General features: G+C 50.8%; 1 protein-coding gene across 15 annotated transcripts in view; it reads right to left on the bottom strand.

The window, feature by feature from the left end:
- MICAL2 (microtubule associated monooxygenase, calponin and LIM domain containing 2) overlaps positions 1 to 13,705 on the bottom strand; it is a 235,354-nt gene that overhangs the window by 60,712 nt on the left and 160,937 nt on the right. For 12 of the 15 annotated variants that reach the window (XR_009693648.1, XR_009693647.1, XR_009693653.1 and 9 more), the window contains 4 exons: positions 12,731 to 12,918; positions 9,104 to 9,175; positions 3,902 to 4,035; positions 255 to 1,596 (listed from right to left, as the gene is read on the bottom strand). Coding sequence is in view for 11 of the 15 variants with exons in the window: in XM_061147602.1 (XP_061003585.1) it covers positions 255 to 1,596; positions 3,902 to 4,035; positions 9,104 to 9,175; positions 12,731 to 12,918 (1,736 nt within the window). In the remaining 4 variants the exon portion in view is untranslated. Of the gene's footprint in view, positions 1 to 254; positions 1,597 to 3,901; positions 4,036 to 9,103; positions 9,176 to 12,730; positions 12,919 to 13,705 lie in introns of those variants that run through there. The other 3 variants (XM_061147577.1, XM_061147654.1, XM_061147644.1) reach the window with 3 other exon arrangements.

Consider the following 13,705-nt stretch of genomic DNA (forward strand, 5'->3'; position numbering starts at 1 on the left):
ATATTCATATGGTCAATGAGTGAGAAAGAGGAGGAATTATGGTTGACACTTTGTCTCTTTCAAAACTTTATACAACATAATTTCAAATTTAATTTTTTTCAGATTTTTTTCTAAATTTTCCAAACTCAAGTTTTCCTACTTTTGTCAGAATTTGAGAAGCAAAATGAGGTGAAAGATGGCTACTTATTAATCCAATAAGGATAACTAACTGCCCCGCGTGAATGGGAGACTTTTGCTAGGAAAGAACCACTTACTTGCATCTTTCTCTGGAGAAGGAGGAGGGACCCTCTGCACCAGGCAGGTGCTACTGACTGGCTGCACCTGCTTCTCTGGGGGCTGGGCATTGCCCATGGGTGGCGCCTTCCCCTTGGGGCTGCTGAAGAGGTCTTGGGAGTCCTTTCTTGGTCCAGATTCTTGGGGGGAACTCTCAAAAGACTTGTCTTTGAGTCTGAAGGAGGAGAAGAGTGAGGTCCTTTTCTTGGGAACCCTGGAAGCATCTGGGACTGTCTCCTGCAAACTCACTTTCTCCAGGAGTGTGGGGACATCTTCGATCTTGCCGCAGGGTGGGGACACAAGCGCAGGAAACACCTTGGATGACCGGCTGGGCAAGCTGTGGGTGCAAAGGGCAGGGGCAGCAGGGCTCGGGGCTGAGGGCTGGGCAGTCCTTGCAGTCGGGGAGCCCAGGGAGAAGAAGGCTGAGGCCTTGCTTGCCATGTCTCTCTTGGGGGATGGCTGATCACTGTCTTTACTGGAGCTGCTTTTCCGAAAGCTGAATGAGCGAGTATGAGCATGAGGCGGGCTAGTGGGCAAAGTCTTTGACTCTGGTTTGGTCCAGGACTTCCTCCCACCATCAGAGTTGGGGAGCAGCGGCTCCAGGGACCTCCGGATGGCGTTGGCTATGAGCCGCAGTGGAGACTTGGGTGGGGCCATGCTTCGCTCCCCAGGAGCCCGTTCAGCTGGGGCCCCCATCTTCTCCTGAGACTGTCTCTGGGCTGGCAAGGTCTCTTTCTCTGCCCGAGGGAGCAGCAAGGGGTGGACTGGTTTCAGCACATGGCCTCCTGTGTCATTTTTAGTGCTCTTTTGGGGAAGTCGTGCCCTGGTTTCCAGATGCAAGTTCTCAAGGTTGGAGTCATTCCAATCCAACAACCAAGTCTTCTGCTCCGGAGTGAGAACCAACTTCTTTAAGCCTGATTTCTCTGCCAGCTCTAACCCACCATCCTCTACCCTCCTGGGTCTGGTACTCCCTTCTCCGGGCTCCTCTCCAGCCCAGGGAGACAGCAGGTGGGCTGGCAAGCACCTGTCCTTCCCTTCAGTGGGGTGTGGACCTCTGTGGATGCTTCTGATATCCCTAGGAGGGGTCACTGCTTCCTGACACCCATCAGAAGCCATCTCTGCAGGGCTGGATGGCCTGGAGCTCCTGAGGTTGTCTCCACCAGGCCTCACCAGGCAGTATTCTGTCCGCTCCAGTACCTGCCCAGGCAGACGCAGGGGGAGATCCTTGGGTGGTCCATGGGCTTTGGCACGCCTCAGAAAGATGGGGGTGGATGGACTGAAATGACCTCTGGAGACCTGTGAGGGGGTGTTGAAAGCTGTCACCTGGAAGGGACAGGCAAAAACCAGCAGTGATTTAGAAGCTCCCACCATTTACTTACATGAGAAAGGTACTTCTCATCCCAGAGCCCCCTCCCTTCCTCTCTTCAGATCTCAGACACCCAAAGTCAAAAAGAATTCTGCCTAGGGTGATTTCAGAGGGCCACTCTTCCTTCTAAGTGGCTGCCTTGGAATGGGCTAGAATTAGCCGAGAGCCTCCATATCACTGATCAAAGGCTTACGTGAGTCTTAGATTAGGTGGGTAGAAAGCCAGGTGGAAGGCAAAGCCTTTGACAAGCTCCCAGACCAGTGAGGGCAGGGCTAGCCTGGGCTTTATGGGTGGCCAGGCACATATGGAAGCTCAGCCATGGTGCCTACTAACAGGCACATCCTACCCATCGGTATGTTCCTCCAATAACCAAGAAACCAAGACTTTTTTCCCTGGAGACCATTAAAGAGAGACAACTACCCTCTGGTTTGGAATTGTGGTGGCAGGAAAGACTTTGGGATCTTCCAATAACCCTCTCAGCTATGGTTTTTTTTGTATGAACGTGAGAGTTGGATCATAAAGAAAGCTGAGCACCAGAGAATTGATGCCTTTGAATTGTGGTGCTGGAGAAGACTCCTGAGAGTCCCTTGGACAGCAAGGAGATCAAATGAGTTAATCCTAAGGGAAATCAACACTGAATATTCATTGGAATGACTGAAGCTGAAGCTTCAATAATTTGGCCACCTGATGCAAAGAGCCAACTCTTTGGAAGAGACCCTGATGCTGGGAAAGATTGAGGGCAGGGGAAGTAGGGGACAACAGAGGATGAGATGGTTGGATGGCATCACTGACTTAACGGACACGAGACTGAGCAAACTCCAGGAGAGAGTGAAGGATAGGGAAGCTTGGCATGCTGCAGTCCATGGGATCAAAGAGTCAGACATGACTTGGCACAATGATCCTTTAAAACCTGATTCTTGCCTCACCATTGAGAAGGCAATCATTGTCAGCATTCAGGAGCTTGGCCCTCGGCAGAGGGAGAACATAACAGACTTCAGACGGAGCAGTTGTGTCCTGCCCAGAGCTCTGGTCATGGGACAGGAGCTTCTCAGGAGAATGAAATATTCTGTCTTGCATGTTCTACTTCCCAGAGTCTAGAACAGACTCTGGCAGGTAACAGAGGCTTGATAAATTCATACTGAAGGAAGGAGTCCAATCCTGTCTATCTCAGTGATGCCATTTTCTATTCAAGCGGGATGTTGCTTCTAAGGTTCTCCACTGCAACCAAAGGCCCTCTGCATTCTCTGCCTGCCACCCTATAGCTGCCAGCTCCTAAACACCCTCTGTGAGGTCATCAGGGCAGAGCATAAGCCCAAGCATCTCTGCACCCCACAGTCCAGCCCAGATTCCAGGCCTCGTAAAGTCTGCTGAGTGAGTGAGTGGCTGGCTATGCCCTTGGTGACTGAGAAGGAGCAGAGTGCACTTTTGTGAAAGGTACAAATGAAGAGGCCTGAGGTGGGCTCTTGACAGAGCATCTCTCTGGCCCTGGCTTTGCAATTGGGGTGACCTAAGGCATCTGTTCCCATCATTTCATGGGAAATAGGTGGGGAAACAGTGGAAGCAGTGTCAGACTTTATTTTTTTGGGCTCCAAAATCACTGCAGATGGTGATTGCAGCCATGAAATTAAAAGACGCTTACTCCTTGGAAGGAAAGTTATGACCAACCTAGATAGCATATTAAAAAGCAGAGACATTACTTTGCCAACAAAGGTCCGTCTAGTCAAGGCTATGGTTTTTCCAGTGGTCATGTATGGATGTGAGAGTTAGACTGTGAAGAAAGCTGAGCGCCAAAGAATTGATGCTTTTGAACTGTGGTGTTGGAGAAGACTCTTGAGGGTCCCCTGGACTGCAAGGAGATCCAAGCAGTCCATCCTAAAGGAGATAAGTCCTGGGTGTTCATTGGAAGGACTGATGCTGAAGCTGAAACTCCAATACTTTGGCCACCTCATGTGAAGAGTTGACTCATTGGAAAAGACCCTGATGCTGGGAGGGATTGGGGGCAGGAGAGAAGGGGATGACAGAGGATGAGATGGCTGGATGGCATCACCGACTCGATGGGCATGAGTTTGGGTAAACTCCAGGAGTTGATGATGGACAGGGAGGCCTGGTGTGCTGTGATTCATGGGGTCGCAAAGAGTCGGACACGACTGAGCGACTGAACTGAACTGAACTGAAGGATGCTAGGAATCCAGAGCTCAGTGTGGAAGAAGGGGGAGTACAGGCGTCATTCTCATGCCTGTGCAGGGCCCTGAAGGCACTTACCTGAGGCAGGGAGGGACTGTCCAGGGCGTTCAGGTCACCAGTTGAGAAAGAAGAGGGTGGAGAAGGAGAAGGTGGGGGAGGACAAGCTTCCTTTGGAGGCGACACAGTCATTTTGTGGTTCACTGGTATCAAATCTACCAAGGAAAGAATATGCTCTCCATTACAGAGTTGTGATTTTTCCTTATTTTATCAAGAAAAGGGGAGGTTTATCAGTGAAGCTCCACTCTATAAATTGAGTCAGGAGAGGAAGATGCTGGAGACCAATTCAGAGACCCTGGAGCCTAGAGCCTGGGACTGGGAAGAACAGGCACAGGAGTATCAGGTTCCTTAGGGGAAGGAGGTCCCAGGACGAAAAGTCCAAGAACCACTATGTCTCACACGCACAAGAGAATGCTCCCGAGAGAGGGAAGAGGGGTCTCCAGGGTTTTTCTGGGAAACGGACATCTACCTCTAATGTTTGCCCTAAAGCCATTGTGGTGGGGGCCTGGGGCTGCATTAAATTCCTTAGTCAATAAAGAGGCCATCTGAGGCCTCTTCCCACAAGAGGCTGGACCATTCGCCATGGGCACAGATGGGATAACACAGAAGAGGCAGTCACAGCTAAGGAAAATGGCTCTTCCTCTCACGGGTGCACAAGGGGGTTCTCGGACGAGATGGCCAGCCTGACATTTTAAGAGAACTCAAGGGACGGAAGTTGTAATGAGTATCAAAGCATCTGAAGCATATGGAGTGGGGTTCGTGCCAAGCTCCCTGTTGGTCAGGGAACAAGCAAGGTTGTGTGTGCTCAGATGGACAGGAGAAAGGAGCGTGGCTGGGACTGAGGATGAGCCTAATTCTGAACTGTGGGAGCTGAAATCAATTAGCCTAGTTACAACAGAGTTCTAACAGATGTCTCCTGTAAGATCAATCTCATTCCCTCTCTCCTGAGGGCATGCACCACATATGCACATGTACCCTCTAGGAACCTTAAATCGGGGGCCTCCCTGCTGCTCAGTGGTAAAGAATCCGCCTGCCAATGTAGGAGTTGTGGGTTCAATTCTTGAGTCGGGAAGATCCCCTGAAGAAGGAGATGGCAACTCCAGTATGCTTGCCTGGGAAACCGCATAGACAGAGTAGCCTGGCTGGCCACAGTCCAAGGAGCCACAAGAGTCAGATGAGACTTAGAGACTCAACAACAACAAACCTAAACTCTTGAGAGTTTTGTTTCCCTATCAGACCATTTCAGTAACAGGTCCTCAAAGGGATTCAGAAGATGCCATGCTCACTTGCAGATTTGCCCATCAAGTGTCTGACCCACCAGCCCAGCCAGCTCTCCCATAAGCCCTCCAGGCACATAAAGGCCGTTCTCCAGGGAACCTCGCAGGACCACCTGTCTATCCATTCTTGTCAGACTCCTTACTTCTGGCTGCTCGGCCGACCCATTTCCATTTCCCTCCAAGGCATGAGATTTCAGCTTGCTTCTTAACATGATCCCCTGGCCTCAGTTTCCCCAGACCTTTGGCCGAGAGGCCCCTCCTCTGGGACCCACCCAGGCCAAGCCAAACCCAAGCTCACCGAAAGAGGAATTCCTTCCAGACCACCAGGGAGCCATACAGTGCTCTGTCCTGCTTTACTCCCTCAAATGCAAGCATGTTGGAGCATGCATCCCAGGCCTGGGCTATGAAAAGCTGGCCACACACACGGTCAGTAAGCTTCCCAACGGAAGAGCTCCAGGGGGAAAAGGTAACTCAGGGAAATAGATCTGAGAGTGGCAGGAAGGAGCTGCTGGGGACAAAGGCCACACTGGCTGCCAGGAGCTGACACGGGTGGGGGTGGGCAGCTGGACGGCCTGCCTGTCACTCAAACGAACCCCCATCTCAGTCCACAATCAGATGGTTCGAGCCTAAAAAGGCAAAAGCTGTGAGTCAGTTGTTGCTGTGCTTCCTGTCCTGGGCTTGCCAAATTCCTGCTAAATTCCTTCTCCTCCTCTTCCTCGCCCCCTCATTCTTCTCTTTCTGCCATCTCCTGAATCAAACTCCTGAACTTGTCCCAAAGTCCCCTCAGCTCCACAGACTGCCTCTTTGTTCCTCTGAGGAGCAATCTGGGAACCTTCTGAAACAGAGCCAGGACACTTAGGAACCAAGCTGACAGGAGAGTCTTGGGGTTCTCAAGGGCATGACCTGGGAGCTCCCCTCTCTCCTCTTTATCTAATCCTACCCCCACCCAGTGAGTGGGGTCTCTCTCCACACATGGCCTCATGAATGAGGCCTCAGAACTGGGAGGCCGCCCTGAGGAGATGGGGGAAGCAACGCACCTGCCATTCAAGTCACAGCCTGGGAGAGGAAGGGGGCGCCAGAGCCCAGCTGAGAGGTGACAGGAAGTCTCAGCCACTGAGGCCTTTGGGTTCCCTCAGAGGATGGTAATGGGGAGCCTGGAATACCACCCCCTTCACACCCACACCAGCTGGCTGATACTGAGCGAGTTACCTCTCAGGTTTCTCATTTGAAAAATGGGAAGCCTAGTGCTGTTTCATAGGGAAGCTGAAGAAATAAAATGGGATTAAAAAGAGGTGCTCAGCGCAGAGCATAAAGTAAATGCCACAGTGAACAGTGAAAGTCGTTCAGTCGTGTCTGACTCTGTGCGACCCCATGGACTATACATACAGTCCTTGAAATTCTCCAGACCAGAATACTGGAGTAGGTAACATTTCCCTTCTCCAGGAGATCTTCTCAACCCAGGGATCAAACCCAGGTCTTCCGCATTGCAGGCAGATTCATTACCAGCTGAGCCACAGGGAAGCCCAAGAATACTAGAGTCGGCAGCCTATCCGTTTTCCAGCAGAGCTTCTAGACCCAGGAATCAAACCGGGGTCTCCTGTATTGCAGGTGAATTCTTTACTAACTGAGCTATCAGGGAAGCCCTAAATGCCACATGGTAGCTAAATATGAATCCCATTCCCTTCCTCCCACTCACACAGGTGGTGTCCAATAAAGGCACTGCTGAACCGCTAACCTGTTTCAGGGGAGACTGCACACACCCACCCTGGCCAGGACTTCTGCAACTCAGGGCCCAGAGGCTTCATTTTCACTTACAACTCACATCCTTCTCTGCTGGCCCTTTCTTGTTTTGCTTGAAACCTTGGCATGGTCCAGCCAGGGCTGCCCTGCCCACTGCGGCAGCCTCAATCCTGGGTGCTTCTGGCCCTTCCATTTCCATCGTGCAAAGGGGGTTGATGAACAGACCAGAATCCAGACCCCAGCTCCTCCCATATCCTCCCTGGGTCAACTGCCTCTTCTTTGGACCATCTGGCAATAGAGACCTTTCCCCCTGATCCGAGAGGTCATTCTGGTGAGTGTGGTCAGCTGGGGGAGAGTGATAAGTGTAGGCACGCAGCCCACCCCATCCACCTGTCTGGGGCTGGGGCCCGAACCAGCCTTAACAGGGCAGTGAAGGGATAGATGAGACAGCACCCCAAGCTTTGCTCCCTCCTACAGGACCAGCCTTGCCTACTGGGTTTCCTTTCGGGCACCATGAAGATGACTGGAAAGATGGCTCTGGAGATTTTCACAAAGACTGGGATCCCAGGGTGCAGCTTCCCCAAATCTGGAGCATAGGCAATTCTCAAATCCTCCCAAAGTCTTGGAGTGCCCTCTAGGGGCGGAGCCCGCTCAGGCTGAAGTCCTCTTCTCTCTTCCTACACTCAGTTCAACTGGTGTGGCCCCTGATTCTTTAGTTAGTTCCTCTGTTAATTCATTTATTTATTCTGTAAGCAAGGACTGGGTGCCTCCTCTGCGCCAGGCGCATACTAAGCACCAAGCCCCTAGAAATGATTCAAACTCTACGCCGGCCTTCAACCCAGCTTTTGTATCCACTTGTGAACCAACACCTGATACTCCTGGGCTAACTAAAGACATAGCTGAGAAACCACGCCGCTGGTTAGCTGTCTCCTCTCTCCTGTGCCTCCCCCAGGATCTCCCACCCTGCTGGGAGGGCCCCCTACCAGACTCCCAGTTCTCACCGCCCCCCAACCCCCAACCCCCGACCAGGACCTCCTTGAGGGCGAGGCCGGACACTTCATACCAGTGGTGCTCAGTAAAGTGGGCTGGAAGCACTGGAGGGAATCTGCGCCCAAATGGACCCACCCATGGAATTCCCGTGGCCAGGGAGGGGTTGAGGTGGGGGTAGTAAATGAGATAACATGTGAAAAAGGCCTGACCCGGGCCTTCACTGAAGGTTAATTCCCTCCTTCCCCTCACCTTCCCTGCCTGGAACTACAGAATGGCTTAAGAGTCATTTTAGGTTGTTTCCTGGTGACGTGGCCTGCCCAGGTGTGCGGTCCTAGTCCAGAAGTGCCCATTGTCCCAGCCTGGCCCAAGGGAAAGGGGCTGCAGGTCTTGGGGTTTTGGGGAGAATGACTCAGTGGCCAGGAGTCAGTGATGACTCAGAAGGAAGAAGTCAACTAAACTAGCATGCTAAAAAAAAAACAAAAACAAAAACTAGCATGCTATTCCAACTTATTTTTTTATTTTTGTCTAACCCAAGGCTTTCCTGGGTCCACCTCTCTTATAGCAAAGTCTGGAGAAGGAGCGTGAGGGCAGCGATGGGATTGGAATCAGATGAAGAGTCCGCACCCGCTCTCAAGATTGGAGAGGGAGTTTCTGGTCGGTAACTAGGGTGGCGCCAGGCGCGGGCTGGCCCTGGGACGCCGCCAACCGTGCGCGCAGTCATTGCGCCCCCTAGTGGGAGCCTGCTGCCTTGGCACCTGCTGCAGGCCCTGGTACTGGTAGCCTGCTCAGAGAAAGAAGTAGGACGTGTGTGTGTGTGTCTGTGTGTGTGTGTGTGTGTCTGTCTGTGTGTGTTCTTTCACTGCTTTATCCACTACTGCTCGAGGTTAAGCTGACGGCCCCAGCCCAGTTCCAGTGTACTGAACCAAAACGTGTAGAGCTAGCTCCTGGGCCACAGTTTCCTCATCTTTGTTTCAAGAAGCTCGGGTCCCTTTCAAGTGCAGTTGTAAAGTTCTAAGGCTGGCTGAAGGTAGAGAATCCCTTGGAAAGGGCTTTGTCTAGAGAGCAGCATAGACTCAAACATACATTTCTTTCCTTCCCCCTCACACCCAGGAGGCCAGTTCAGAGAGCACATGTGAGGAGTGAGAACAGCCGCCCCTGAGAATTAACCAGACAGCTCCTGCCCGCCCCCACCTTCCCCAGGGGGCTCATGACTCACTGGACTGGAATCTTCTCCCACTCTGGTATTCGCTGGGAGTTGGACATTGGAAACTATTGGCCCGCTGCAGAGCTGTGGTGGGAAAAAGAAAAAGGCAGGGGAGATGAGGAGGGAGAGTCTGTTAAATGGATAGGAAAAATAGGGAGTTGTCTCCTATGGCCCATTTATGAAAAGCTGATAGACTAATGGTCATAATTGACTGACCCCTTCCTTTACTCAGACAGTACCTCCCTGTCTCTGTAACACACACCTCCAACTTTTCATTCATTCAGTCATCAAACATACTGAGACACTGCTGGGGGCCAGGTACTGCCTTCTTTCAGAAAAGACCTCAAATTAGGTGCCATCATTCTAACTCACCCGTTGTTAATAAGCATGTGTGCTTACATGTTTATATGCATACATGTATACATATATGCCTGTATGAACACATGCATATATAACACATCTGTTTTTAGCAGAGCAGCTCTTTGAAGCTGAAGTCTAACATCAATGCCACAACCATGTCATCGAGGAAACACAGCTGCTCTCACTGAAGCCTGGAAGCTGCAGAAATGCCAACCTCTCTCCGTGTTACCCCCAGAGTCCCCAGGCCCTTTCAATTTTAACTGAACCCCTGTACAATCCATGGCCACAACCCCTCCTCTTGGCCTGGCTCCAATGGAAACACACTTGCAGGATGCCTTGGGTTGGGCCTTGAGAATCAGTAAAATGAACATCACAGGCAGAAGAAACGGGTCTTGGCTATTTGGGCCCTGAGAGTGGGCAGCGGGATATAAATGTATTCCATTCTCACACTGGGCCCTCAAATTTGGCCTCTGTGGTGGCCCTCTTTCCTGGAGGCATCTGGGGCACTTATACAAACAAAGATATTGAACCCCACTGTAGACCCAAGACATCTGAGTCTCTGAAGGAGGGAACCTAGGAACCTGCCTCTTAAACGGGATTTTTTAGGAACCACTGAACATGGTGTTTTAGGGGAGCATTGCGGAGTGTTTTCTCTGACCTCTATTACACAGGGCTCAAGTTCTATTTTAACCATCATCATGGGCATGCTCTATGCTAAAAAACTTTGAGAAGGCATTAGGTTCCTTGATAAGCTGAGGCAGTCCCAGAATCCTTTCAAAGGTGGTAAAACATATATAATATTAAAATCACCATGTTAACCATTTTTAAGTGTAGAGTTGAGTGGCATTAAGTACATTTGCAGCGTTGTGCAAACAATACCTCCATCCATCTCCAGAACTTGTTCTTCATCCCAAATGAAACCCTGTCTCCATTCAACAATAATCCCTAGCCACCCTCTTCCCCCAGCCCCTAGTAACCTCTTTTCTATACTCCCTGCCTCTATGACTTGAACTATTCTGGATGCCTCATAGAAGTGAAATCATATAAAACTTGTCTCATGGCTGAGTTTCCTTAGCATAATAGCTTAAAGGTTCATCCATGTTATAGCATGTGTCGCAATTTCATTCCTTTTTAAAGATGAATAACATTCCATTGTGTGGATATAGCACGATTTGTTTATCCATTCACCTGTTGATGGACATTTGGGTCATTAACCTTTCTGCTATTGTAAAAAAATGCTGCTTTGAGCATGGTGTACAAATGGTGTACATTTGGTGTAAAAATGGAGTCTTTTTAAAGTGATGTCCTGGTATTTTTCAGCATCCCTTCAGCTAAACTCTGAGTCATTTATCTAGGTGAAAAGTGTGATTAATGAAACCCTATAGCACCCACAACATGATGTCAACCCTACATTACCTGCTACAGTGACAGACTCACTGTAACCAGCAACATAAAACACAGCACTTAGACTATGCCAGAGATTGTAACCTTACTATGTGGTCTGCTTGGCAATGATGGAAACCATGATGGATGAACACAAAACTGACAGAAGATTGTTTGAAAGTCATGAGGTCTATCCACTTCTGTCTACTATGTTTCTTATTCTGGAATTAAACTGGACTCTCAAAGAAAATGCTTTGGCCACGCTGCCTTGATCTCTCCATCCAACCCCATCCTGGGAGAAACGCTCTAGCTGTCATGCTTTGCTGTCATGCTCTCACCTGCCAGCAAGGGGCGCTGCATAAAACAATTCTGGGAAAACTATGGCTGCATTTTCTGCAGAGCCATTGTGCAAGGCACAGTGGAATATCCCTCTCAGGAAATTTCCATAGGATGAAGCTTTAGGAAAAGTGGAACTGAGACCTGCTGCAAACCAGTGTATTTTTTCCTTGTGAATAATGAGAAATTATTGTCTGTTTTCATTTGAACTGTGGCTTTAGGAAAACTCCGTATCAAATGATTCCACTAGAGCAACAGTTTAGGATCATGGTCTGCCTCTCTAAGGTCTATACCTCCTAAACTGGTTTTTGCTTTCACATATATATAGATATCTTGAGACTTTATCTCGAGGCGCTCTTTCATATATAGAAACACACAATTTTGTTTTATGCCTCTCTTGTAAGTTGCCTAAAATCCCCTGGCAATCGAGGAGAGAGAAGAAATGGAGGGAAGGAATGAAAGGCAGGCAGGCTTCGTATACGTAACTGAGGAGGCTGGAGAGGCCCTGCGGTACCCAAGCCTCTGTCCTCTGCATGTGCTAATCCTCTCTGGATAGCACCACAAATGGTCCTGAGCAAATGTATTTGGATGACAATTTGTCCTTTTAAAAAAACAGCTCACATGGGAGGGTAAACCCAGAATTTCCAGGATTCCAGCCCCAGCTCTGGTCTCTCTGTGAAACCATTGCTCCCAAGAACACTTTTAGGTTCATGTGGAAGTTCCGCTCTTGGCCACCAGAGGGCAGCAGAGGACAAGTGGCGCTCCGGCTCTTCCCATGGTTGCAAGATGCTGTTAGCCTGTTTCTTCACACCCACAGGTTAGCAGTCGCTCTTGACTAGCTCAAAACACTCAATCCGAGGCCACCTTTATTAAAACAAGCTGGAATGCTAAAACAAGTACTTCATAGAGTGTGGAGCACCCAGCACTCGCTAAGTTGTGAGTCCTTGGGAAAACAGTCCATTTGCACACCTGTAAAATGGGCTTCATGCTACCTACCTCACAGGGTCATCCTGAGGATGAAATGGTGCCACGTATAGGCAAAGCCTTGACCAACACAGTACTTAGTGACAGGGCATTTGTTACCGCACATTCCACAGGCCCCAGGCACTGACATGGCCCTGTGCTGCCCCCAGGGAAACTATGCTGCCCAGGGCTACCTGTGGTCCAGCAGCAGCTGGGCCCACCTCCCTTCCCTTGAGGGCTATGAAATGCCAGAGGGCTCTCAGGAGATATTCACAGAGGAGACGGCTCCAGGCAAGAGAGTCCTGGGCCGCCCTTATCTCTGCCTGTGACACACAACAGCCAGTCAGGCCCCTCTGCCGCCTTCCCACTTGAGATTCCACAGCTTCCTGTGGAGAGGGAGGCTGGCCCTACGTCCAGTCCCCTGACCCCCACGTGACCCAGCTCCACCGCCTCTGAGCCTGAGGGCCTGACGTACTGTCCCACGTCCTCCATGAGGAAACACTGGCCGTGAGAGTCTCCGTCCCCCTTCCCCACCCCTGCCCCCATGTCCCAGGGTCAGGCAAGCCCGTCTCTCTCCCAGGCAGGCTCTCTACTCACCAGGCACAGCTTCGGGCTCCCTGAGGTCGTGTGGAGAGACTGCCCTGGTCAGGGTCTCCCTCAGGGAGCTGTGCCGGGAGAGGGGCTTCAGGAGGGCTGGGAGGTGGAGTTCCGGCCGCCGGGGTCTTTCGTCAAAGGGCTCTGCACTGGGGGCCTCACTGTCACCATGGTCTGGCTCTGCATCGGAGCTGGAAGGTGGAGGGACAGAACAGCTGAGCTTGGAGGCCTGCAACCTGCCACCCCCACACTGTGCCCTGCCCATCACTGCCTCACCAGACAAAGGGGTTCCAGGGAAAGGGCTGTAGTTTAGTTACCTCTGCGCCTGGCACCCAGCCTCTGGCTTTGCTCTGGGCTGAACTGTGTCCCCCCAGATTTATAAGAAGTCCTAACGCCAAGTACCTGGGAATGGGGCTGCTTCTAGAGACAGGGTCTTTACAGAGGTCATTAAGTAGTTAAAATGAAGGTCATTAGGGTGGGCCCTAATCTAATCTGGCAGGTGAGAGTGAAAGTCGCTCAGTCGTGTCCGACTCTTTGTCACCCCATGGATGGTAGCCCACTAGATTCCCTGGTCCCTGGGATTCTCCAGGCAAGAATACTGGAGTGGGTTGCCATTCCTTACTCCAGGGCATCTCTCCCACTCAGGGATCAAACACGGGTTTCTTGCATTGCAGACAGATTCTTCACCATCTGAACCACCAGGGAAGCCTAATCTGGCAGGAGTCCTTATGATTTTCCTTACAAGAAAATTTAGACACAGGCATACATAGAAGGAAGGAGCTTCCCAGGTGGTAAAGAACCCACCTGCTAATGCAGGAGATGTAAAATATGCGGGTTTTGATCCTTGGGTAGGGAAGATCCCCCAGAAGACGACATGGCAACCTGCTCTAGTATTCCTGCCTGGAGAATCCCTATGGACAGAGGAGCCTGGCGTGCTATGGTTCATAGGGTCACAAAGAGTTGGACACGACTGAAGTG

The sequence above is a fragment of the Dama dama genome, chromosome 1 (genome assembly GCF_033118175.1).
Source record: "Dama dama isolate Ldn47 chromosome 1, ASM3311817v1, whole genome shotgun sequence".
Classification (NCBI taxonomy): domain Eukaryota; kingdom Metazoa; phylum Chordata; class Mammalia; order Artiodactyla; family Cervidae; genus Dama; species Dama dama.